The 26,703-nt window shown below is 40.4% G+C and overlaps 2 protein-coding genes, 1 long non-coding RNA gene and 2 pseudogenes across 6 annotated transcripts in view; 2 read left to right on the top strand and 3 right to left on the bottom strand.

Moving 5' to 3' along the window:
* Positions 1 to 26,703, bottom strand: part of ANKRD28 (ankyrin repeat domain 28) — a 161,233-nt gene that overhangs the window by 112,636 nt on the left and 21,894 nt on the right. The window lies entirely within an intron of this gene.
* On the bottom strand, positions 1,928 to 18,555 carry LOC311605990. Its single transcript, XR_014782141.1, has 2 exons — positions 18,513 to 18,555; positions 1,928 to 5,535 (listed from the first exon to the last, which is right to left on the bottom strand). It is a non-coding gene; the product is annotated as an uncharacterized lncRNA (long non-coding RNA).
* LOC311605987 (large ribosomal subunit protein uL24-like) lies at positions 12,331 to 13,732 on the top strand. Its single transcript, XM_084796884.1, has one exon. The coding sequence runs from the start codon at positions 12,565 to 12,567 to the stop codon at positions 12,853 to 12,855; it is 291 nt and encodes a 96-aa protein (XP_084653010.1). The 5' UTR covers positions 12,331 to 12,564; the 3' UTR covers positions 12,856 to 13,732.
* Positions 15,364 to 19,236, top strand: LOC311605984 (protein C1orf43 homolog; annotated as a pseudogene). Its single transcript, XR_014783659.1, has 2 exons — positions 15,364 to 16,912; positions 17,384 to 19,236. The product of XR_014783659.1 is annotated as a protein C1orf43 homolog (transcript).
* On the bottom strand, positions 24,999 to 25,351 carry LOC311605986 (glutathione S-transferase theta-1-like; annotated as a pseudogene). The gene has a single exon. The product of its transcript is annotated as a glutathione S-transferase theta-1-like (transcript).

Here is a 26,703-nt window from a genome sequence, read left to right as displayed (position 1 = left end):
GTTTCCAAGATTTGGAGATTCCTAGGGTTGAAGAAGATTCCCCTATTATTTTGAGGCCAATGTTTACCTGCAGTCACCCATGGCACAATACAACAGCTGCCTAACAAGCAGTAGATGAGCCTAAAAGCTTGTGAAGAAAGAGGCAGAGAGAGGAGATAACTAAGTGAACAGAGGCTATAAAAAAGCTCCTATGCATATTGTAAACTCTGCAAGTCTCCATGAATACCCAGGGCTACACAAAAGCTCAGAAAAGAGGTAGCAAGAGCCTAAACTTTAACCTTAGGTGCACCTTTTAGCTCCTATGCAAGCAAAAGTAATGTTAGAAAGGCAGTGCTGATCGGTTAAACACTGAATATTCTAACACAGAAGAGACCTGCAAAAGACTAGGACAGTTTTTGTCTTTTGATTCGGGTATCTAAGAAAATTTCTGTCAAACCACAGCTGACCACTAAACACTTAGGAAACCCAATAAATGCAGCTTATAAAAGGAAGGGAGGGAGGATCATTAAACAAGTCATAAAGTCAGCATAACAAAACAGGGGGTAGGGGGTGGAGGGTGGGGAGGGAGGACTGAATTTCCAGATACATTCTACTATATCAGGGGTTCCCAACCTTCCTAATGCTGTGACCCTTGTGTTGTGGTGACCCCAAACCATAAGATCATTTCGTTGCTACTTCATAATTGTAACTATCCCAGTTATGAATCATAATGTAAATATCTTATATGAAGGATATCTGATATACAGCCCCCCAAGGGGGCTGCAAAGCACAGGTTGAGAACCATTATACTATACAAAATGTTCAGTTTTCAACAATGACAAAAATCGAGCCATACAAATAAATACAAAAGTATATATTAATTCACAGGAAAAATAGAAACTATCTCCAAGAAAGGGCAATAGTTAGGTTTATTAGAAAGACTTTAAATTAACTGTTTTAAATAAATTTTAAAAAAACTAACAAAGTACTAAAAGAAACAATGGAGAGGAGGGGAGAGGAATTCTGGAGCTGAAAAATACAATAACTAAAATAAAAAACTACAGTTCTTTGAAAAGATTATCAAAGCTACCAGGCCTCTAGCTAAAGTGACCATGAAAAAAGGGACAAGACTTGGCTTACTAAGAATTAGAAACTAGAAGCAGGCATGCTCTAGAAGAGGGCACACTGACCTAACTTGGGGGAGGGAGAGCACTACTATTTTGGTTAGTATAATTGTTCATCAACAAATTAGATAATTTACATGAATTGAAAAGGCTACCCCAGACCAAATACATAAAAATAAAATAAAGCACTTGACCATACATACAAATAACAACAAAGTAAGATTAAACTGGTAAGCAACAACTTCCCAACAGGTGATGGAGAGATGCCCCAGCAGTTGAGGACACCTGCTACTCTTGCATAGGATGGGAGTTCACTGCCCAGAACCCATGTGGGTGCTTCATAACCACCTGTAACTCCAGCTCTATGGGTCTGCAAGCATCTGTGCACGCGCGCACACACACACGAATTTAAAAAGCAAACAAAAACAAAAAACTTTCCAATGATGAACAGACCAGAATAGACTGTTTCACTAAGGAAGTCTACCCAAAACTTAAAAGAATAAACACATGAATTATTCTCAAAACAGAGAAAGAAACATGTGACTTTTCCCCCAACATAAAGAGCTTAGTTAAGTGGACATTGATAATTCTTGAGGCCAGAATTGCCCTAATTCCTGTAGTGGAAGTTTTGGTTTCTTTAAAAACTCAGTTACGTAAACATGTTATTGTTTTGATCCCAAGTGTGGGATGTGTAAACTGCCTTTAGTTTATCCACAGCTGATAACAGCCTCAAGAGAGATCTTTGTCAGCTGGAAACTGCCTCATGCAAGTTGGGGGGTGCATGGCCTTAGCTAGCTGGAAAACATCCTTGTGGAACTCTGAGAAGAGAGAGAGAGAGAGAGAGAGAGAGAGAGAGAGAGAGAGAGAGAGAGAGAGAGAGAGAGAGAGAGAGAGAGAGACAGACAGACAGACAGACAGACAGACAGACAGACAGACAGACAGACAGACAGACACACACACACACAGACACACAGACACACAGACACACAGACACACAGACAGAGACTCTTTGATACCCTCCTAGAGAAAAACACACCAGAGAAGGCTGCTGGTGATTCATTTTGCTATTACTTGCTGTTTAGCTGGACTGCTGGAATCCTGACAAGAAGAGTGGAATTGTCCTAGGGAACTAAGTCTAAAAAGGTCTACATCCCCATGCCTAACTAACCTTCTTTTGCTCCTACCTATGGTAGGGTAAGTTAGAAGGGACGTAGAGGCATTAAGAAACACCAAATAAAATAGGTTTTTAAAAAAATCATAGCCTACAAATACCAAAGCCAAAAAAAATACACTGTAAGAAAACACCTCTACACACCAATATCCCTTATGTATATAAACATAAAAATTCTCAGCAAAAATACTTGTAAACCAAATATTATAGCATATGAAAGATTACAAATCATAACTAGAGGGACTTTAATCTCAGGAATATAAGGGTGGCTTAACATTTTTTGTTTTGTTTTTTTATTGTTTTGTTTTTTCAGGGCCGTTTGTTGTAATGGCCCTGGCTGTCCTGGAACTCACTCTGTAGACCAGGCTGCCCTCAAACTCAGAGATCTGCCTGCCTCTACCTCCCAAATGCTGAGATTAAAGATCACCATAAACTATGCCCGGCAGTTCAACATTTTAAAAAATGCTGTACTATGGTAATTAACTCAGAGGGAAACTGACAATCTCAGTAGTTTGGGGCAGGGAGCCTGAGAGGCCAGGCATGAGGGCACACGCCTTTAATACCAGCTCTTGGGAGGCAGAGGCAGAGGCAGGCAGAGCTGTGAGTTCGAGGCCAGCATGGTCTACAAAGCAAGTCTAGGACAGCCAAGACTACATAGAGAAACCCTGACTCAAACCCCACCCCCAAAAAAGCATTTTATAAAATCCAGTATGTTTTATGATTAAAAAAACTCAAGCAATCCAGAAGAAAACTTCTTTGCCATTATAAAGAACACTTAGGAGTCATTTGCTTTTTCCAGGAATGTATTACCAGTTTTCCAAATTAAATCCATAATCTCAATGGGATTCAAATAGATTTTCATGACATTATAATTTTTTAGATTTACATAAAAGACAAAAGCACAGAGTCAATGGGCACAGAGGGGGTTGATTTAACACAATATATAAAAGGAAAATTTCAGAATGCTAAGAATATAAACTGGGAAAAGATAAGCAGGTATGATATTACAATTAAAATGTTCTGAACAAAAAGACTCCTAAACAAAATAAAGCGAACCACTTACTGAAGTATGACAAAGTCAACAAGATTCATAGCCTATGAGCAGAGACGCAAAGTAAAGACATACACTGGTGACTGCTGAAGTGCTTAGGGTGAGACTGGCCCCACAGGCTCACAGAGTGGAATACTTGGTAGTCCCCAGTTGGCGGAACTATTTGGGAAAGATGAGGTGGTGTGCCCTTGTTGGAGCAAGTGTGTTGCTGTAGGCGAGCTTTGGTGTTTCCAAAGTCCCCATCATTCCCACTTAGTTCTCTCTGTCTCTAACTTGGGGACTCAAAAAGTTCTCAGCTGTTCCTGCTACCATGCTTTGGTTCTGCCATTATGGACTCTAACCCCCTGGAACTATTTTTATAATCTGTCTTGGTCATGTTATTTTTATTACAACAACAGAAAAGAGACTAAGACAACTATATTGTAAGAAAAAAATGAGGCAATTCACCAAAGATAAAAATACATCAAAATGAGCCTGGCAGTAGTACTGCATGCCTTTAATCCTAGCACTTGGGAGGCAGAGGCAGGTGGACCTTTTGAGATCAAAGTCAGCCTGTCTACAAAGCAAGTTCCAGAACAACCAGAGCTACGTAGAGAAACCCTGTCTCAAAACAAACAAAAACAAAAACAAAACATATTCAGTCTCACTAGGAATATGGAAAGTGTAAACTGCAGCAAAATATCACTTCATATACAAACAGCAGATTATAAATTTAAAATAATTCTTAGCAAATTTGGAAGAGAAATAAACAATTGCTTACAGCAATATAACTGCTGTAACCACTTTGAAGAAAATATCTGTGTATGTCTGTGTGTGTGTGTGTGTTTGGGGGGGGGTGAATTCCAGTAATTATGCTTCCTCATATCAATCTTAGAAACACTGAAGATAAAATGATAGGCCAGAATTTCAACACAGCACTATTTGTTCAAAATTGAATACTATGTAATTATAGTATTGTTAGAACAATAAACTGGTTTATCTGGATGAGATAAACAGCAACTGTAGCAAACAGTAATAGGTAAATTGTAGACATATTAGAACAGATAAAGTATATTTATTTTGCTTTTGAGTAAATAAAAGTAATAGTTTATATTATATTGATTGTTACACTGTTATATTGCTGTATGTAAACATAGCATTTATTTACATAGAAAAATGATGTAGGCTACTTTCTTTTTTTTAATGAGTTATTTATTCATTTCACATACATTGGTGTTTTGCTTCTGTGTATGTCTGGGTGAGGTTGCTGGATCTCCCGGAACTGGGGTTATAGATAGCTGTGAGCTGCCATGTAGGTGCTGGAAATTGAATCTGGGTCCTCTGAAAGAGCTGAGCCATGCCCCCAGGCCTGTAAGCTACTTTCAAGGTAGGTACTAGAGGTAAAATTGTATTTTTATATGGAGTGATTTTATTCTTTAAGAGAAAAAATACAGCAAGTACTGAATCTCTTTATGCCAGGCAAGAGGAACTTAAGTCTCTACTGAATATATTTTTCCTTACATTTTCTTTTCTTTTCTTTTTTACATTTTTATTTATTTATTTATTTATTTTACACAACTATCCAGTATGAAATAACAGTTACCTTGTTTAATAAAAATGCTTGATGTGTCAAGATGGGCTGATTTAATACAAGTTAAAGTATATGCGTGCAGATGTATTGGGGAGCTGCTTTCTTTTTTTTTTTTCCCAAGATATATATTATTTTATTAATTTGTTCTTGTTACATCTCAATGGTTATCCCATCCCTTGTATCCTCCCATTCTTCCCTCCCTCCCATTTTCCCCTTATTCCCCTCCCCTATGACATTTTCAACTTAAGAATAAGCATTTCCAAGTACATTCTGACTGGTTTAAGTACAGAAGGCAAACAAGAGTAAGATATGACTGATAAAAACTACTGCCATGACTAATCTTGATTGTCAAATTGATAGGAAACAAACCCCTGGGCTTGTCTGTGGAGGTTTTTCTAGTTAATTCAGGTTGTAAAGTCCACCCTAACTGAGTAGCACACCCCCACAGGCTAGGCCCTGAACTGAACAAAGAGGAGAAAGCAAGGTAAGCACCAGCAGGCACATCTCCTCCCTCTTCCTCCCTGCTTCTTGATTGGGAACACAATGAGGTTTTGGGTTTTGTTTTTGTTTTTCGAGATAAGGCTTCTCAGAGTTGTCCTGGACTCACTTGTAGACCAGGCTCGAACTCACAGAGATCCACCTGCTTCTGTCTCCCAGAGTGTTGGTATTACAGGCATGCACCACCAAGTGACCAGTGCTGAGATCACTGCGCCTTCCCTGACATGACAGACCAGCGGTTCTCAACCTATGCATCTCGACTCCTTCGGCAGCAGAGTTGGGGTGGAGGTGGGGGAGCAGTGTTCCTGGTCTAATGATGCTTTCACAGGGATCGCATATCAGATATTTATATTATTCATAACAGTAAAAACCTACAGTTATGAAGTAGCGACATACATAGAGGCGCTGTATTAAAGGGCCCCAGCACTGGGAAGGCTGAGAGCCTGTGATGGACTGTATTCCCTGGAACTCTGAGCCAAAATAAACCACTGCTTAAAGCATTTTGTCAGGTATTTTGCTGCAACAACAGGACAAGCAGCTAATGCAAGTACAATGGCCAGAGAATGACTGTGTTAGCCCAGTGAGAAGTGCCCTCAGTTTGAGAAGGGCTAGAAAAGGGGGAAGAAGATCAATTATTATATGGAATATAAATTAGGACTAGAAAGAGCTTCCATCAGTTATATAAGCAACGCACACTGTGAGTCATTTCCTTTTAAAAAACGCTCCTACATTAAGAAGGCAAAGGCAAAGGGGATTGTTTTAGGTAAATGATTTCTAAGACGGTTTGGGTGCGAACCTGTCTCACAGGAACCAACAAAATAAGCAAAAATAAATGAATACACAAACATCTGTGTGATAAAGACATAGAAATGGCCATCAGTTACCTGAAAAAATGCTCAAACTCATCAAGAATAGGCAGATTAGGGCTGGAGAGATGACTCAGCGGGTAAGGGCACTGACTGTTGTTCTAGAGGGCATGGGTTCAATTCCCAGCACCCACATGGCAGCCCACAGATGTCTGTAACTCCAAGATCTGATACTCTCACATAGACATACATGCAGGCAAAGAAACAATGCACATATAAATTATTTAAAAATTTAAAAGGCAAATTAAAACACAAACTATTACTGCATTACTCATGTGTATGAAAATTACTACTACTACCAAAGAGAAAAAATAAGTGTTGGTGAGAATGTGCAGAAGAGAGAACCTCTGCACACTGCTAGTGGGTATGTATACTAGTAGAACCATTATTTAAAAAACAAACAACAACAACAACAACAACACCCAGTATAAACGTTACCCAACAATAAAAATACCAAAACTTGCTTATCAGGTAACACTGAAGATCCAAGTTCAGAACCCTAGCAACCATGCAAAAAGCCAGAGAGAAAGAGGATCCTTGGTGCTTGCTAGACAGCTAGTTAATTGTTAAACTAATAGCAATTCAGTACCAGGTTCAGTGAGAGACCTTGTCTCAAAAAATAAGGTGGAGCAATAGAGGGAAACACCCAACACTGACCCCTCTCTCACGCATGCAAGTAAAATTTCAAGATTAAAAGATATTTAAAATAAAAACAGAGAGCTGGAAGTGGTGGCACACGCCTTTAATCCCAGCAGTTGAGGAGGAAGAAGCAGACAGACCTCTGGTCTACAAATCAAGTCCAGGACAGCCAAGGCTACACACAGAAACTCTTGTCTCGAAAACCCAAAATAAACAAATAAGTAAATAAGTCAATAAATAAATAAATAAAAACAGAGCTTTCTATGACCCAGCAATTTTTTTTTTTTTTTTTTTTTTTTTTTAGTTTTTTCAAGACAAGGTCTCTCTGTGTAGCCTTGGCTGTCCTGGACTCACTTTGTAGACCAGGTTGGCCTCGAACTCACAGCGATCCGCCTGCCTCTGCCTCCCGAGTGCTGGGATTAAAGGCGTGCGCCACCACGCCCGGCAACCCAGCAATTTTACCACAGGGTACATATATAAAAGAAAATAGTATATCAATATCTGCACTATGTTTATTGTAGCACTAGTCACAAAGTTAAGACATGGAATCAACCTCAGTAACTATAAAGGAACAGATGAACGTTTCTTATTCAAAATGCTTAGGACTGATGCCGAGCGGTGGTGGCACATGCCTTTAGTCCCAGTACTCGGGAGGCAGAGGCAGGCTGACTCTGTGAGTTCAAGGCCAGCCTAGTCTACAAAGTTAGTCCAGGACAGCCAAGGTTACACAGAGAAACCTTGTCTCAAAAAACAAAAACAAAACAAAACAAATGCTTAGGACTGGAAATGTTTGAGATTTGAGATCTTTAGGACTTGTAATATTGATATAGAATAGGCAATCCTGAAGATAAAACCACAAGTCTAAACATGAAATACATGTTTCAAATATATCTTTTCACATAACGTGAAGATAATTTTATATATTAATACTTTTAGCCTGTCAGGATGGCTCAGCAGATAAAGGTGTTTGTTTCCAAGCTTGACAAACTCCAACAATCTCTGAAACCAACATGGCAGGAGAGAAATGATTCTTAGAAGTTGTCTCTGCCCTCAACTTGTGAGCCATGCACTACATATGCACACTAAATATGTAAAAAAGGAAAGAGAGAGAAAGTGTTTTTTAGCACATATGCATTTTCACTGTAACCTACCACATGAGGTCAGATGTGAAAATTTCCAACAGTAGTTGTTACGGTTATTTTTATACAATTGTGTTTCTCGGTTTCTCTCTTAACATGGCTATCACGCAAATAATTGAGACCTTATTATATTATTTAAACAAGCTTCACAGCACAAGAAATAAGCAGTTATTACTCTATTCTTAACCCTCTAAGCTAATTTGGTTTCCACCCAGCATGCGTCCCAGAGATACTTCCATTTTGTATCTCTCCCTGCTGAGCTCCTCTTGTCTGATGTGAAGACCTCCTCTGGTGGCTAAGTAAGTCCCTTACTTCTTCCTCTATCTCCTCCTCCTCCCCTGGCTGACAAGAAATCCAGCCATAGTCTCTCTCCTGCTCAGCAATTGGCTATAAGCTGCTTTATTGACATATCAGGGGACAATTGGGGAGCAGTGTTTACACAACACTGAGGCAAGGGATTCTTAGAACAAGGATTGCAACCAGATATTGGGGGTGAGAGGTACAGAAACCCAGCCTTTGAATTACACAATGACCGTATGCCTACAAGCAATATCACAAAGTACATGTATTCAAAAGGCTGTGGAATTCTGGATTTGGGATACTCAATCCACATGTGTGACTGCCATACTATTCTGTCTTCAGAGAAATGAAAATCTTGTCACTGGCAACAATACAGACATCATGTTAAATGAAATAAACAAAGCCCCAAAAGACAATTATTTCAAAAAGTCAAAAGACTTCTAGATAGGTGGTGGATGAGAAGCTGCTTTCATGTGACCCAATGAAAGGTCATAATGGGGAGGGGGAGAGTGTGTCAGTCAGAAAGTCACAAAGGGAGTGATGAGATGGCTAAAAAAAAATAAAGAAAAACAGAAGAACTGAGCAGACAGACATACAGCCTCACTTGGATGGATAAGCTCCCTAGAAGGCAGAGGGGAAGCAAGAAGAAAACCTACCCCAAAATACTGACTTAACACTGGCATAAACTATTGGAAAAACACAAGTCTACAAATTCACCTGACTTACCCATCCCTGTCCCCAGCATGTACCTGCCAGACTCCAACTTGAGGAGACCCAAGAAGAAGCCACACTAGCATTTCATCTTTACTTTTACCACGTTTGCCCTTTTTCATCTTTACTATATTTTGTAGAAGGAATCTCTTGTGCTCTGTATGGATGAAATACCTGTCAATTAAAAAAACCTATGGCCTATGGCTGAGGCAGGAAACGGGTAAGACTTCCCTGGATAGAGCCAGGCTGGAGAGATTCAGCTGCCAAGATGGAAGGAAGATGGAAAGTGTGCCTGAGCTCAGGTAACCAACCACACGGCAGAATTTAGGGTAGTATAATGGGTTAATTTAAGTTATGAGTTAGTTAGAGAAGAGTCTAGCTTTATGGCCTACATATTTGTATAATATTTAGTGAGTCATTATTTTGGGAGCTAAGGAATAGGAGGAAAAACCACCTGAAACATAATGGCATAATGTTGACCTACTACAATACTAATATTTTAAATTTGTTTTTTAAACTTTTATTTTTATAAACACTTTTTATATTTATCTAATGTTGCTTTGTTTAATTCTTCTATCATTTCCTTGCTTTAAAAATATGCTGCTCTTTCCACCTGTCCTTCATAACATTCTTTTTTTTTTTTCTTTTTTCTTTTTTTTTTCGAGACAGGGTTTCTCTATGTAGCCTTGGCTGTCCTAGACTCACTCTGTAGACCAGGCTGGCCTTGAATTCACAGGGATCCGCCTGCCTCTGCCTCCTTAGTGCTAGACTTAAAGGCCTGTGCCACCACAATTGGCGGGGTTTTGTTTGTTTGTTGGGTTTTGGTTTTTGGGGGGTTTTTTTGGGGGGGGAGGGGATGTCATTTTCTATTCTATGGTCACTGAGGATTCATCTACTAGTGGGCTTCAAAAGATACATTTCTTATTTAAATTTGGGACACACATGTACACTGAAGCATGAGTGCTGGTGCCTTGGAGGTTTAAAAACAAAGCATATGGGATCCCCCTAAACCTGGAGCTACAGGTGATTGTAAGCAACCTGATGTGGGCACTAGGAAGAAAAACTTAACCACTGAACCATCCTCCACTTTCCCTATAACCAATATTTAAATCTATTTCTACATTTACTCAGTTTGATGTTGCTATTACAGCAGTTTGTTTTCTCCTCTCAATGGAACTAGAACTCCAGCCATGAAAAACAGGTAGTTTACTACTGGAAAAAAATAAAAAAATAAAGTCAAAGAATTTGATCCAAAACTAGTCAGAAGCGATAAAGACAGACACTATAATTCATTAAGAAGATAGACCATTTTCTGGAGCTGCAGAGATGGCGCAGTAGTTAACAGCACCAGCTGTTCCTGCAGAGAACCCAGGTCCAATTCCCAGCACCCTCTTGGCAGCCGGCCCACAACCTTCTGTAACTCCAGGTCCAGGGAATTTGTTTCTCTCTTCTGGCGTCTGCGGGCACCAGACACACAAGTAAGACACAGACACACAGACACAGACACACACACACACACACACACACACACACACACACACACACACACACGAGTGCGCGCGCGTGCGCACTCAACGTAACATTTTGAAATGCATATGCACTATATGTTGGGGTTCCCAATTTCATAAAGCAAATGCTACTACAAATAAGAGAACAGATACACTAATAGTCTGTGATGTCAATATCTTACTCTATCAATAGATAATTGCTCCAGGCTTAATTTTTTTAAAAAAATCAACAAGGAAAATTCAGAGTTAATCGCACCATAGGTTAAATGCACTTAACACACATTTACAGAATCAACAGCTGGGAAAAATCTTCTCAGCAGCCCATGGAATTTTCTCTGACTCTCTAAATATTTGAAATTAAGGAAAAAAGTATAAACTCCTAGATTAAAAGAAAATTAAAAGCACAAATCATCTGAACCTTTGAGATACAGCAAAGGCATTTCCTAACAGGAAGTGGATAGCTTACATTTAAAAACAGAGGGATCTCAAGTAAACAGCTCAATGACATACTCAAGGTCTTAGAAAAACAAACTGAATTCATTATCAGTAGACAGAAGTAAATTAGGGTAGATTTTTTTTTTTAAATGGAGAATAAAATACAAAGAATCAATGAAGTTGGCTCTTTGGCAAAATAAACAAAACTGACAAACTCCTAACCAAACAAATCAAAACACTCAACTTAATGAACAGCTGGGGGAAAAAAAAAAGACATTGCAACAAATACTAAAGAAATCCAGAGGAACTCTTTCAAAACTTCTATTATCCCAAACTGGAAAATCTGAATGAAATGGCTACATTTCTACAAATAGGACCTACTAAGATAACATAAAGATGGTAAGACAACGCAGACCCAAACAGTGCAATGCAGTACTGAGGCAGTAATACAGTCAGTCCCACAACAAGACCCTTTGCCTAAACAGAGTCACAGTCAAATTCTACCAAAGCTTTAGAGAAGAGCAGCCAACGCTAATGTTCCTCAAACTAGGCCTTGGAAGGCGGGAAAGAGCTCTGTGAATTTGAGGTCAGGCTGGTCTACATAACTGAGCTCCAGGACAGCCAGGACGACATAGGCCTCCTCTCAAAAAAGAAAAGAAATAGAGGAAAGAAAAAAAAAAAAACAGTCTCAATAAAATACTTGCAAATTGAATTAAAGAGCACATTAAGAAGTACACCATGTGTAAGTTAGTTCCATTCAAGGGACACAAGGATGGTCCAACATACATATAACAATAGGTGTAACACTACCTGAAGAGACTTAAGGATAGAAATCATAATGCCCATCTCAATTGATACAGAAAAGGCCTTTGACAAAACTCAACATTCTTTCAGGATACAAGCACTGAAGAACCGTAAAGCAGAACTTAACATAATGAAGTTGCATGTAAACTATAGTCAGTATTACAGCAAATGGGGAAGATTAAAAGCATTTCCTCTCAAATAAGGAGCTTGTCACAGATGTCCACTTTCTCCACATATAATTAACATAGTGCTCAAGTAGTAAGATGAGATGAGAGAAAGAAATAAGAGAGACAAATACAAAATAAGTCAAATCCCAGTGAGGTGTGGTGGACCACGCCTTTAATCCCAGCACTCAGGAGGCCAAGGCAGGTGGATCTCAAGACCAGCCTGGTCTACAAAGTGAGTTCCAGAACAGCCAGGGATACACAGAGAAACCTTGTCTCAAACAAAACAAAACAAAACAAAAAAGTCAAATCTCTACTTGCAGACATAACACTTTATTTAAAAGACCCTATGGACTATCAGAAAATTTAGCTCTAAACACATTTTCAGCAAATTAGTTGAGTGCAGAATCAATGTAAAACTTCCATTGTCTTCTTGCATATCAATAATAAACTTTCTGGGATAGAAATCAGGAAAAAGCTCCTTCCTTTTGCGGCCATCGCTAGATCACAGCTGCCAAAATGAAGTTCCCCCCTTCGTCACTTCTGACCAGAGCAAGCACCACTAACGCCATTTCAATGCACCATCTCGCATTTGGAGGAAGATCATGTCTTCCCTTCTTTCCAAAGAGCTGAGACAGAAGTATAACGTCTGGTCCATGCCCATTCAGAAGGACAACGAAGTTCAGGTTGTCCAAGGACACTACAAAGGCCAGCAGATTGGTAAAGTGGTCCAGGTGTACAGGAAAAAATACATCATCTACATTGAGCGAGTGCAGCGAGAAAAGGCTAAGGGCACAACTATCCACGTGGACATCCACCCCAGCAAGGTGGTCATCACCAGGCTAAAGCTGGACAAAGACCAGAAGAAGATCCTGGAAAGAAAAGCCAAGTCCTGACAAGTAGGAAAGGAGAAGGGCAAATACAAGGAAGAAACGATGGAGAAGATGCAGGAGTAGAGGCCTCTCGTGCACAGCTCTCATTAAAGACTGTTTAAGTAAAAAAAAAGAAAAAAGAAAAAAAGAAATCAGGAACAAATCCCATTCATGATACCCTCAAAATAAAAATAAATAAAAGACCTAGAAATACACATAAGCAAATAAGTAGAAAACTTCTACAGTGACAACTTTAAAACACTAAAAAGCTGAAGGTACTTAGCTGGCTAAGAGCATTTCCAATGCTCAGGTACTAAGTTACATACTGAATTGATACTGTGAAAAATGACTACATGATCTAAAGTGCTCTACAACAAAAACTCAAACACAAAAGACCTTAAATAAGGCTGAGATAATCCAAAACAGAAAGAGTCATGCTGGAGTATGCTAGAACTGCCCCTGATGAAATAACCCATTCTAAAAAAAAACAAAAAAACAAAAAACCAAGCTCAAGAAAAAAGGATTAAGCCAAAGTGGGACTTGACCACAAAGCAACAGCTAAGCCTGGGATAGGTATCAGTTAAAAGGAGGCACTCTCCCACACACCCAGGGGGAGCTGGGATAGACTGTCCAGGCTGGGGGCCTGAAACCAGAACCTGGCTACACTAGGAGCAAAGACTACTGACAGAGAGCAGGCTCTGAAGGCAGAGACAGAGACAAGAAGATAAAGTCTGGAAAAGCTGCCAAAACCCTCCTCACTGCCTAGATGAAAGAGTTACAAAGGAATGAGGGAAATATTTGGGGAATCTGGCATAGTTTTCTGAGGGACAGGCTGGAAAAGATTTCCCAGTGACAAAAGTAATATGGACAGGCACTAAAGACATAGGGACAAAGTTATAATTGGTGGCAGGGTGACCTTAGGAACTCTAGAAGTGGTCTTCCCACAGGGAAATTCCCCTCAACATGAGATACTGACTTATCTTGAACATTTCATAGATAATTCTACAAGACAGTCAAAGGAGAGGAAGAAACCACATCATTACAACTAGGAAGGAATACTAAGATTATTTCATTCTATTTAAAACTTTTAAATTTTATATTTCTGTACTTTAATTGTTCACTTAAGTGTTTTACCTTGCATCTTGCTCAAATAGGTTTTTATGAATCCCTTTCTATTTTTTCCATGTGTGATTATCATATACACACACACGGTTTGTGTGGCAGGAGGATGAATGTACACACGCAGGAACCTGAGACAGATGTCAGGTATCCTACTCCATCATGATTTTCCTTTGAATCCGGGTCTCCCGCTGAGCTTCAAGCTCACATGTCATCCAGGTTGGTGGGCAAGCAAGCTCCAAGGACCTGTCTGTCTCCTCCCTCCAATGTTAAGGTTACAGGCGTAACAGTCCTGCCTGACTTTTACACCAATGCTTAGGGATTTGAACTCAGGTTCTAATTTTTACACAGTGAATGCTCTTACCCTTTGAGCCATCTCCTCAGTCCAAACATCCTTTTCTTTCTCTGGTCATGGTGTAAACTATTTTCTTATACCTCTAACCCATATGCTTTTCTTCTCGCTCGGGTATTACTTCTCTTCCCTGTGCCTTTCTCTCTCACTTCACTACTTAAACTACTCTTTCTTCCCATCAGTATTCTAGTACTATTACCTCTGAATCTTACACACAACACAAGCGAAGGACACAACTGTCTTCCACTGCCAATTCCACCCTGGGGATGCTGTCAAGCTCCCCAGTCAGTAATAGCAATGACCACAAATCTAAGTGAAGACAGCTCACCACGAAGATTCACACAAAACAAGAAAAAGGGGAAAAAATTAAAGCTATACAGCCATCCCAAGAGAAGTACAAACCACAACAAAGAAACACGAACACAAAAATGAAACAACCCACTATAAAATGGGAAACACAGCTGAGATCTTTGAAATGCCAGAAAAAGGCTTCAAATTTCTATTTTCAAAAGGGATCGATGACTGCTTACAGGACCCAGGCAGATGAATGAAAAGGAAGAAATCACTTCAGAACCTATACACGAAAGTTAGCAAAGCAGATAAACCAGTCATTAATTTGGAGGAGAAAAACATGAAGGAAATTTTCAGAAAAGAAACAAAGACTCTTTTTGAAAAAGAACCACAGAAATGCTGCCAATGTAAGTACTAATGGATCAAACAAACACACACCACAGTAAAAGTATCATCAACAGACAAGACCAGACAGAACAAAGTTCAAAATATCAAGGATAGGGGTCAAGGGTAGAACAGCATTTTCATTCATACATAAGGGGGCAAAGTAAGGCTTGCAACATTTAAGAACCCTGGGATAATAGTGAAGTGAAAATCACCTAAGAATCGCTTCCCCCAAAACCAAATGGAAACGGCTGGAAAGCTCCAGGGAACTAGGTGCCCTGGCTTCTGCTGAGCCTGGGCTAACGTGCAAGCGTAGCGCAAGTAGCCTAGTGGGCTTCACAGTGAGAAAGGAGATGGCATCTAGCAGTAACTAGCTGTCCAGAGTGAATGCCGCGCTTGTGATGGCTCACGGGAGTCTGGTATTTGCACTGCTCTTTATTTTTGTAAAGAGACAAATCATGCACTTTGCAATGAAATCTAGAAAAAGACCTCATGTTCCCGTGGGACACAATGCCCCCCAAGGGCTTAAAAGACCAATATTCAACTACCCAAGGTTTACCATATCAAGTATAAACCCCAGCTCCTTGCAGATGATGACACTAGTCTACTGCAGCTGGAAACCCAGGGAAATCAAGGTTGCTACCACTATCTATACAGGATAAAAGCTCTAGATGTCATCCATGCCTCTGAGATCCTATCTCATGCTGAAGGCCGGCACCCCTGTTCTTTACTGGGTAAGAATTTCCACTCCTACTTCCTAGATCTGCAGAACACTAGCACTCCTTTCAAGGGTGCTTGCAAGGCCCTTACTAATACTCTCCTGGATGGGTATGAGACAGCCTGCTATGGGACAGGGGGTCTTTGGCCAGAGTGAGTACTTGTGGTGTCAGTGGCCACTGGGGTCAAAGCATGAATTGGGAGCTCTCAGAGACACCACCAGTCAGCAGCCAAAGACCTAACCCAGTCGCCTGAAATGTTAACAACAACCATCCAGGTCACATACCTCCCCACCTCCAGTCAGAAGTGCAAGCGTCCTAAGCACTTCCTTGAATTGAAGAGCTCATAAGGACAACTACAATATACCAAAGAGTACTCTAGGATGGAGCTTCACACACTGGGTGGCCTTCAGGCTACCTGGTTCAGCAGACGCAGAACTAACTGGTCAAAGCTTCTGTTGAGTATACAGAGTCCTTACAGAGCTGTGTTTAAAAGGTCATTCCCAACCCTTTCTTATATTGGCTAATACCTCACTATTTCCCAGTAGCACTTTTTCTGGATTTGAACTCAAATGTCATTCTTAATGTTTCTGTCAAAACTTCCTTGAAAATCTTCACTTGTTTTTGGCTATAATTTACCTACCCTGTTCAACATTGTTTAGTCCCAAAGGTATAAATTGAACTGAGATGTTTTCTATGTCACTCAACTGAGTAGAAATATTTGGGTTTAAAGCATCGCAGATTTGACTGGTGGAAAAGTGAGGCAGGACCTCATGAGGAAAGGGGAATATGTGGGTAAAATGTCCTCAGGAATTTTGGTGCTCATTAAAACAAAGTGTATTGAGACATGAACATGACTTTCCTGAAGTGGAAGAAGCTGTCCCCACCTTGACCCAATACCATTATGACAAGTAAAAAGGAATGTTCTGGCACTTGGCATAACCTTTGCGGAGATGGTAAGATACAACATAAAGAAATGGTTTCCTCTAAAGTCAGTGTACTGGTCTCAGTTTACAAAGTATTTAATAAAATTAACTACTAAAAAAAAAAAATCACCTAAGAATATGTGGAACAGAAGAAACTAAGGTAATCTAAAGATACAATTTAGTCAATAAAACTATAGCCAAAAACAAAACAAAAACAAACAAACAAAAACCCACCAGACAAAATGCCAGGTGATGGTGGCCAGGCCTTTAATCCCAGCACTTGTGAGGCAGAGGCAGGTGAATCTCTGTGAGTTCAAGACCAACCTGGTCTACACAGCGAGTTCCAGGACAGCCAGAGCTGTTACATAGAGAAACCCTGTCTCGAAAACCGAAACAAAACAAAACAAAAACAGACAAAATATTGAGAAAAATATGGACATCCAAATACTAACAGTATTTAAAATATGACTACAAATGAACCTCTAAACAACACAGCAGACACAATGTCAAATATACAAAGAAAATACTATTAAAAGTTGTAAGAAAAATGCCAGCTCACAAAGGGAAATCCATCAGGATAGCATCAAATCTCTCATCAGCAACCCTAATTAAAAGCCAAGAAAACATGGGATGGAATAGCTCTTTTGTTTTTGTTTTTTTTCCCAAGACAGGGTTTCTCTGTGTAGCCTTGGCTGTGCTAGACTTGCTTTGTACACCAGGCTGGCCTGGAACTCACAGTGATCCCCCTGCCTCTGCCTCCAGAGACTGGAATTAAAGGTGTGTGCCACCACTCCCGGCTGGAATGGAATATTTCAATACCACAAAGCAAAGCAAACACTGTCAACCAAGATTGCTATGCCCAGCAGCAATCTCTTAAGAACTGATGAAAAATAAGAACAATTAAGACAAACACAAACTAATGAGATCCATGGCAAGCACTCTACAGTACAGCAAACACAGAAAAAAAAAAAAAAAAAAGAAAGTTTATGAAGGCACAGAAACGAATATATGAGGTGGGCAGACTCACCCTAAATCTGGGCCACACCTCCTCGTGGCAGCCCATTTAAAAGGACATGAAGAAGCTTTCTGCTTTTTGCTTGCTTGCCTTCACTCTGCAGCTGAAGAATTCCTTCCCTGGCATTAAAAACTACTTCCTTGGGATTCCAACCCAGACCTAGTCCAGCTGAGATATTCAGTCTTGTGGACTGAGCAATAACACTAGCAGATTCTTGCCCTTTCCATAGGGAAGAGTAACCAGACTACAGCCTGTAAGCCACTTAATAAATCCTCTTTTAATACTTAGATAGATTCGTTCTATCAGTTCTGTTCCTATAAAGAACCATTACTAATACAGAAATCTTCACAGCTTTATAGGGAGTACTTTTTCGATGGCTTTACAGATATTTCTCAAAGTCTTACTTAAAATCAGACCAAACATCTGTTTCTTTTCAAAAGAGTATAAGCAGGATTCTAAATCAAGGCAATCCTGATAATTATATGAAGATAAGAAATATGGAAGAATCTGGGCATGATGGCGCATACCTTTAAGGCAGAGGCAGGTGAATCTCTGAGTTCAAGGCCAGCCTGGTCTACAAAGCAAGTTCTAGGATGACCAACGCTACACAGAGAAATCCTGTCTCAAAAAAACGTAACAACAACAATAACTCATTTATTCACTAAAACTACAGAGATAGCCCCCAGGCAATGGGCAAAGAGGCATCTTGCAGTCAGGGGCAGAGCAGATGGCAGTCCTTTGTTAATCCTAGCTTCATGTCCAGCTTGGTGGCCAAGCTTTTTATGCCTAGGACTCATAAAAATCAAATCAAACCAAATCAAGTCCATGCAGTGCAGCGAGGGAGGAGAAAGTCAGAGACCTGTGGACTGCCACTCCACGAACAGACCTGCCCTCCAGCAACGGCACAGGCACAGGCACAACCTTCTTGTTGCCACATCGTGCCGCTTGGAAGGAGGGTGTCATCCAGGGGCCTGCCAGCCAGGTGGCCAGCCTGTAGGAGGAGCTGCCACAGTGTGTGAGTATGTGGTGGGCAGATGAGAGAGAAAGAGAAGTGGAACAGCTTGAGCACTATGAAGAGAGATGGAACTGGAAACTTGAGGATAGAGAAAAGTAGCCTGTTTTATGAGTGGCCAGCCCTGTCATCTGGAGCCATGGTGAGGTCACAGCCTGAGCCACCGCTGAAGATCATGTCTGAGTCCATGGCTACTGCTTGGCTGGGGTCAGTGCTGATATCCATGCCTTATATTACCACTAGAGAACTTGGGGATGCCCCTGGTCAGGGCAGACGGCCAGGGACCACATGGATGTCCAGGGGCTGTGCAGAATTGGCCCTGCCCCTCACTGGATGCAGAGTTATGGAGAGCTGGCCCCAAGGGCATGAGTGTGGGAGGGCTGACTCCACCACTGATCTGCCATGGGGTGGGCACAGGTGCAGAGGTGATGTTTACCCCCAACCCCAGCCCTTTGCCACCTCCAGCAGTCAGGAAAGCTGCCCACAGGGTCATGAGCCTGGGACAGCTAGCTCTGCCTCTTACCAGCTGCAGCACTTAGGAGAGCAGGTGCCTAAACAGCACAGCAGAGCTGAGCCTTAGCAGGTTGGGGACTGGGGGGGGGAGGGGGGGGATTAGGGCACACACAGGTGAGCCAGCCCCTATGACTAATGTCCTTCCCACTCTTAACCCCATTCCCTTAATGGCATAATCACCTGTAATCAGACAGATGGCCTGAAATGGAAAGTGAAGCAGGAAAGGCTGGGGGTGATAAGACCTCAGGTGGCTGTGAGAACAGACTCTTGGGGGTCAGGCTTCATTGAGCAGCTAGTTTAACTGGGGGAACAAAGGCTACCTAAACCTTTGGGGAATGGGTAGAGGCTTTCAAGGTGAGTTTACATCATTGGCCAGGGGTCAAGGTGCTAGGAATGCCTTATTTGCATGAAGAGGAATTCCAGTACTGGACATGACCTTATAAGGAGAGAGGAAGTTTAACCTTATAGCCAGACTGCCAGGCTACATGACTACCTCAAGGGTGGCAGAGGTGAGGGTCATAAGGCTATGTTTGTCGGAACATGCAGGCCCAAGGCAGCAAGGGAGGAGTTCTACTTCCTGCCAGTCTCAGGATGAGATACAGCTTCCATGGTAAGAAGTTTTCTATGCTTTGTTGTTGAGTGTTTTATTTGGGGGGAAGGTTGCAAGGGCAAAGGGCAGCTATGAGGGAACAGGGAGATGAGCAAGACTAGCATGCATGATGTGAAACTCACAAAGAATCAAAAGAAAAACCTGCACAGAATATTTTCCAGGTTTTTCAAAACAGCCTACTATCTTTGTTGAAGGTTAGAATAAAGATGTAATGTGTCAAAAATTAAATGTCCTTTATTATTCTCTTTCTACCAGTATACAATTTTTTGCCTTTAAGGTGTCAAACTTTATCTTGCTTCTTTGCAACATTCATAACATAAAGCTTTCCCCATAATCACCTATTATGACCTAGAAAATAATTCATTCACCACCTTCTAATTTTATTTTTCATTCTTTAATTTTTTAATCATCTGATTTATACATTTTTAAGCCACATAAAGCCAGAATATATTGATCATTATTAAATTGTGCCCTAAATTTCATTTATTAAAACTATATTATGGGCCAAGGCCTCATGCCTAAGAGCATGGGCTGCTCTTCCGAAAAAGCCCACGGTTCAACTTCCAGCACCCACATGGCGGCTCACAACTGTCAGTAACTCCAGTTCCATCACAACTGTCAGTAACTCCAGTTCCAGAGGATCTAACACCTTCTCACAGATACACATGCAAACAAAACACCAATGCATATAAAACAAAGATAAATAAATTATTTTTTTTAACTATATTCAGGCCACACGCACAGGGGCAAAGATGTGAGTTCATCAAAGTCCCATGAATTTAAATCTAGCCTGTGGCAGCCTAAACCAACAAAAAAGAAAAGTTTGTTCCAAACTTCCTAAGGGACACATCTTACTGGGCCATCTGCTCTAAAAACTGTGATCTCCTAACCCCTTCACATTTTAAAATTCCTAAGAAGCTGAAAGAGTTTTTGCTTGTGCAAGTTAAATCTTTTGATAGCTACTATATTCAGAATTAAAACTGAAATATATATATGTAAATAACTAAAAGCTTTTTTAATTATTAAAAATGACATAAGATGAGTGTGGTGGTGCACCCTTGATTTAATCCCAGCACTCAGGAGGCAGAGGCAGGTGGATCTCTATTGAGTTCTAGGCCAGCCTGGTCTACAAAGAGACCCAGGACAGCCAGGGCTACACAGAGAAACCCTGTCGCAAAAAACAAACAAAATGAAACAAACAAAATGAGGTAAGCAGCACGCCTTTAACTTTTCACAAACTCTTTAATGTCTGACTAGCTTAACAAAAAAAGCAAGAGTCTTATAGCTGTTTCTGCATCCAATCTGTGGCAGTAAGTCATCCTGACTCAACTGTACAAAGAAAATCTGTATCCATAAGTAGATAGAAATGGCTGCATTTAAAAATCTTCTTCAGGTAATTGTGGATTTTCTCTGAACTACATCAGAACCTGAGAAGTAATATTTATTGATACAGTGATATCTCTGGCTGCAATGGAACCTTATCAATGAACTTTTCATACTTCATTAGCATCCAGTGGCTGGTAGTAAAGCATTTGGGTAGAATATACACAAAACACTGAGTTTGATTCCCTAGTGTTGAAAAGAATATATAGATAAAATATAATACAATACATACTACTATATACTTTGAATAGATCTTTTACCTGCATGTGATTTAATAACACCAGGCATCAATAATCTAGAAAATGCCAGTTTACTGAAGTAGACAAATCTTCCAATTACTGATACTTTTCATTATATATAATACCACCCCCTCCACACACACACACAAAAAAACAGTAACAAAACACACAATTGCTAGTGCCAATAACCAGTCTATAAATACTGTAAAGTTAAGCATAGGTGGACAGCACTGATCTCTCCAATTATAATTTGTTTTAAAGTTCTCATTTTTGATTGTAAGAAATATTGGCAGCTACATTTCTTGAAGTAATAAATTTACCTTTTTTTTTCCTTTTCAATGGAATATCTGAGTCTGATTTTGTCAGTTCTTAGAAGAAAAAAAAAGCATTTTTGTTTGTTTGTTTGCTTGCTTGTTTCAAGACAGGGTTTCTCTGTATAGCCCTGGCTATCCTGGACTCACTTTTTAGACCAGGCTGGTCTTGAACTCAGAGCTCTGCCTGCCTCTGACTTCCGAGTGCTGGGATTAAAGGCATGTACCACTATGCCCAGCTGCATTTTTTTTTTCAAATCTAGTTTAGGTTACGCTTCTCCTATGATGAACTCAAGTATTTTATTTTCCATATATCCAAGAGTTAAATGTAATCAAAATCTTTTCTACTTGTCTCTTCATTTCTTTGTGTGGAGATGGAATATGCCACCATGTGGCAGTTTGAATGAGAATGGCCTCCATAGGCTTGCATATTTGAATGCTTAGTCAAAGGGGAGTGGAACTGTTTATGAGGAATCAGCAGGTGTGGCCTTGCTGGAAGAGGTGTGCTGCTGAAGGATGGGCTTTGAGATTTCAAAGGCCACATCAAGCCCAGCTGTCTGTCTCTGCCAGCTGCCTGTGGATCAGGATGTAAAGTTCTCAGCTACTGCGCCAGTGCCATGCTTGTCTGTTTCCTGCCAAGATGGTCATGGACTCACTTTCTGAAACTGTAAGCCAGCCCCCAGTTAAATGCTTTCTTTTATAGGTGTTACCTTGGTCATGGTGTCTCTTCACAGCCATAGAACAGTAACTAAGACACATCACCTTGATACCTAACAAGATACACAGTAAGCACCACAACTTTTGTACCACTAGTACAAATTCCAAGAAAGTACAAGAAGCATGTAACATTTAATTCTTATGTGAAAATCTCACCCCAGAGTAAAGCAGACTAGGGGTTCACGGAACATGCTTTCAAAAACAACTGCTTTCAATGGACAAACAAATCTCTTAAGCAATAGATGGGTGGATACAAAGTAATCTATATCTATTACTGGGCCTTAAATTAGCCTCTGAGAATTACTCAGGTACTATAATTATTACTGTTACTACATTAAAATTTTTTTATTTATGTGCATGTGTTCCTTCATGTATGTGTGTATATATATACATGTGTTCGAATGCCCAGAGGCCAGAAGAGAGTGTCAGACTGCCGGGAACTGGAGGTCCACCCAGTATGGGTGCAGAACTCAGGTCTTCCAAGTGCAAGTAACATCTCTCCAGCCCTTTGGTAGCTATTTGTTTCCAAAGGAAGAAAATAATGATGCCCACAGTGTAAAAACTAACTTCAGTCAAAGAAAGGTTTGGCCTTTACTAATCTTGAAGGAAAACTCTTAGAATGGCCTACTGGCTAAGAACAAAACAAAATGACAAATTAACAAACAAACAAAAACTCTAGAGGTCTTTGTCTAGACCTGAATCTAAACAATAATATTTGTTTAGACCTTTAGGCCACAGGGCATTTGATTTACCTCTGAAGAGGATGAAGATTAAGATCAGCCGCATAGGTGGCTGGCCCTACCTGTGATTGATTACTGCGCACCAAGGCTGAGGTGTGTATTACTGGTCAGTCAACCTCTGCAAGTTTTGTCTTGCATCCCTGTTGGGAGAAGTAAGCATTTACGTCTATAGAAGAGGACAACTGATACCTTGTGCCTGGAAGTCTCCTGGAACCAGGCCTGTGCACTTTTACCTATTGGTGGGTTAAACCTGTATGCCTCTGATGTAATAAACCAAAGTATTAATTTAACTATTTTGCTGAGACCTCTAAGTCCAAACAAATTACTGAATGGTCAAGAGCACCTCCCAAACAAGGCCACAATCAAACTCCTTAGTATATAAAAGCAAATTAAACTCTTAGAATGACCTACTTTCTAAAAAACAAAACACTGACAGGTATGAGTATGTCTGTATGAGACATACAATTTTGCCAAAAGCTAGTGAGTGTGTATGTATCCATGAATACACACATCCGTACGCTACCCACATAATTAAGACACGGAGTGTGTGGCCAAGCTCTCAAACTCAGCAATACTAAACTTTAAATCAGATAGTTCTTCCCACCTCCACTCACGTGGGGTGAGTGTGTACACGTACACACTCGCTTGTGAGGGCATGTGTGGAGGCCAAAGGTTAACACTGTGACACCTTTCTTAATTCCTTCTCCACCTTATTTTTTAAGAAGACTTTAAAATAAATAAACAAACAAGAAATTAAAAACAAGAAGACTTTTATTTGTGTTTGTGTATGTGCATATGCCCTGGTATGTGTGTGTGTGCCTGTGGAGGCTGCAAGAAGACATCAGATCTCCTAGAAAACTCTAGCTCTCCCTCAAGAAACACTGAACCACATGTCTGCCAGTGTCACCAACTATCCTTAGTAGTCACTATTATTTCATGGACCAACAAGTGTAATCCTCCTTTTTGTGACCATTGCAACAAACACGCTCATCCAGGCTGACTCGTATTCATACCAGGTAAAGTCCCACAGTAAGCACAAAAGGATTTTGTCCAACCTTTCATGTTGGACAAAATTCTTCATGTCTGGATAGCATTCCATAATGTAAACTTGTGGGATTACTGTAGTTGTTCTAATAGGAAATCTTAGTGTCGTTCTTTAAGATTTTTATTACTTTTATTTATGTGTGTACGTTATGTACCATGTGTGTAAGGGTGTCCATGGAGGTCAAAAGACAGGATTGGGTCCCTTAGAGCTAGAGTTATGAGTGGCTGCGAGCTGCCAGATTTGAGTGCTAGGAACCAAACTCTAGTCTTCTGGAAGAGCAGAAAGTGTTCTTAACCATTGAACTAACTAGACCCTTCACTACTTTTTGAGAAAAGGTTTATCACTAAACCTAGCTCATTATTTTGGACTAGTTGGCCAGCAAGCCCCAGGGAATTGCCTGTCTTGACCCTTAGCACTGGGTTATAGACACATACCACCACACCTGGCTTTTATGCATACTAGGGATCTGAACACATACTAATGTAGCAAATATTTTACCTACTGAGCCATTTCCCCATCCCCAGATGGGTCTTTTCTTTTCTTTTCTTTCTTTCTTTTTCTTTTTCTTTTTTTTTTTTTTTTCTTTTTCTTTTTTAGGCTCAAAGATTTATTACCAGAACTCAAAGTGAAAGGCAGTAATAATTACTGTGATCATGTGTGGCTATCCCGGACAAAGGGTAAAGATAGAGCTGGGCCTGAGAACCATCATGCGGTAAGGCTAGGATGCATATCTAGTACAATGCAAGTACTTTGTGAACTGCCATGGCTGGTGCAGGGTGAAGCGTCTGAACTCACTAGGTCATGGCCAGCACTCTGGGCATCAGCTTCTGCTTTATGATGGGTTTGGCAGGTGGAGAGTCCTTCATCTTCAGGATGACCTCATGGGCCTCCTGGAAGAGGTCCACGCCCATTGCTGCCTCCACTCGACAGCCTGGGATGCCCTTCGAAGACTAGGCAGCCACCACCTACAGGATGTGATGGCTACCAAGTTGGCCAGGGAGATGTGGGACCCTTGTCCACATTTCAACAAGAAAGGCCTATCCTAGAGGAACTGGTCCTCGAGCACCTGCAGATTAACATCCAATTCTGCCAGTGTGGCTGCCATCATCTCAGAAGGCACTTTCTCACCCAGGAAAACAGGGAACATCACTAATTATCATCATCTGGGCCAAATCTCCATTCACACCAGCTATGCACTACTTCCTCCACCTCTCCTCCGGGCTCACCCAGATGGTTCTTTATTAAAAGGAAACGTCCCATTCACCCAGTTACTACAAAATTTGAGCAGCATTTCTAGCCTCTACCCAATAGTTGCCCAGTGGCACCTTTTCATCTTCCCATTTGTTTTGATTTGCTTGCTTTCTTTCTTTCTTTCGAGACAGAGTTTCTCTATGTATGTAGCCTTGGCTGTCCTGGACTCACTTTGTAGGCCATGCTGGCCTTGAACTCACAGAGATGTGCCTGCCTCTGCTTCCCTGAGTGCTGAGATAACAAGCATGCGCCACCACACCTGGCTCCTCTCCCCATTTTTAACTATCAAAAAATGCCCCCAGGTATTACCAAAAAAAGAGGGAAAAAAAGAAAAAAAAAAGCTGGGAATGAAATGTTCTTGATGTAAATAATCTATAAGATCTGATTTTACCTTTTTAACAAAAACAAACACATTGGGGATAGGTAGCTCAGATGGTAAGAGCACTTGCTATTCTTGCAGAAGACCCAGGTTCAGTTCCCAGCACTTACATAGTGTCTTACAACAGTTGTATCTACAGTTCCAGGAAATCGAACACCCTTCTCTGGCCCCTGCAGGCACCAGGCACACATTCAGTAGTACTCTTACATACATGTAGACAAAACAGCCATACACACACACACACACACACACACACAATGTAAGTGAATAAATTCATTTTTAAGTCTGTCTGTCCACTTCTTCTAAACTTAATTATCTGATGATAAAGAAAATTATGGTTGGGTTCCTGCATATAAGCAGTACTTCGTAATTAGCTGATTTTTCTAGGAAACCCAGTCAGGCTACCAATTCCAAGTAAGTAAATACCTAACAATGATCTTTCAGTAAAGATACAGAATTTATCATGTGCTTCTTTAGGCACGTTATTGTAAGCCACAGAGGGAAGACAAAGTCATCTAGCCTTGAGACTGACTGTTAACAAAATAACCCAAGGTACTTTTATCCGAATGTCATTATATATAAAACATTGTTATAAATGATAATAGTATATGGTAGGCCTAGCCCTCTAAAAGTTCATTTTAGCACAGGGAAACAGACCATTTATACACATGTCAAAGAAATATTCTCACGTCAGATAATGCTACTGGGAAATGAAACAATAGGCTCTATTTCTCTATGTTCTTAATACGCTCCATAAAAATGTCTTTAAAGTACTGAACATGATAGGTAAAAATGTTATTTTGATTTACATGGAGAAAGACTATGGCATAATTATGTGCCTAAAATCAAACTTCTTTGTTATGTATTTG

Source organism: Acomys minous (assembly GCF_964271855.1).
Source record: "Acomys minous genome assembly, chromosome: 9".
Lineage (NCBI taxonomy): Eukaryota > Metazoa > Chordata > Mammalia > Rodentia > Muridae > Acomys > Acomys minous.
This window is presented reverse-complemented; position numbering and strand designations above follow the sequence as displayed.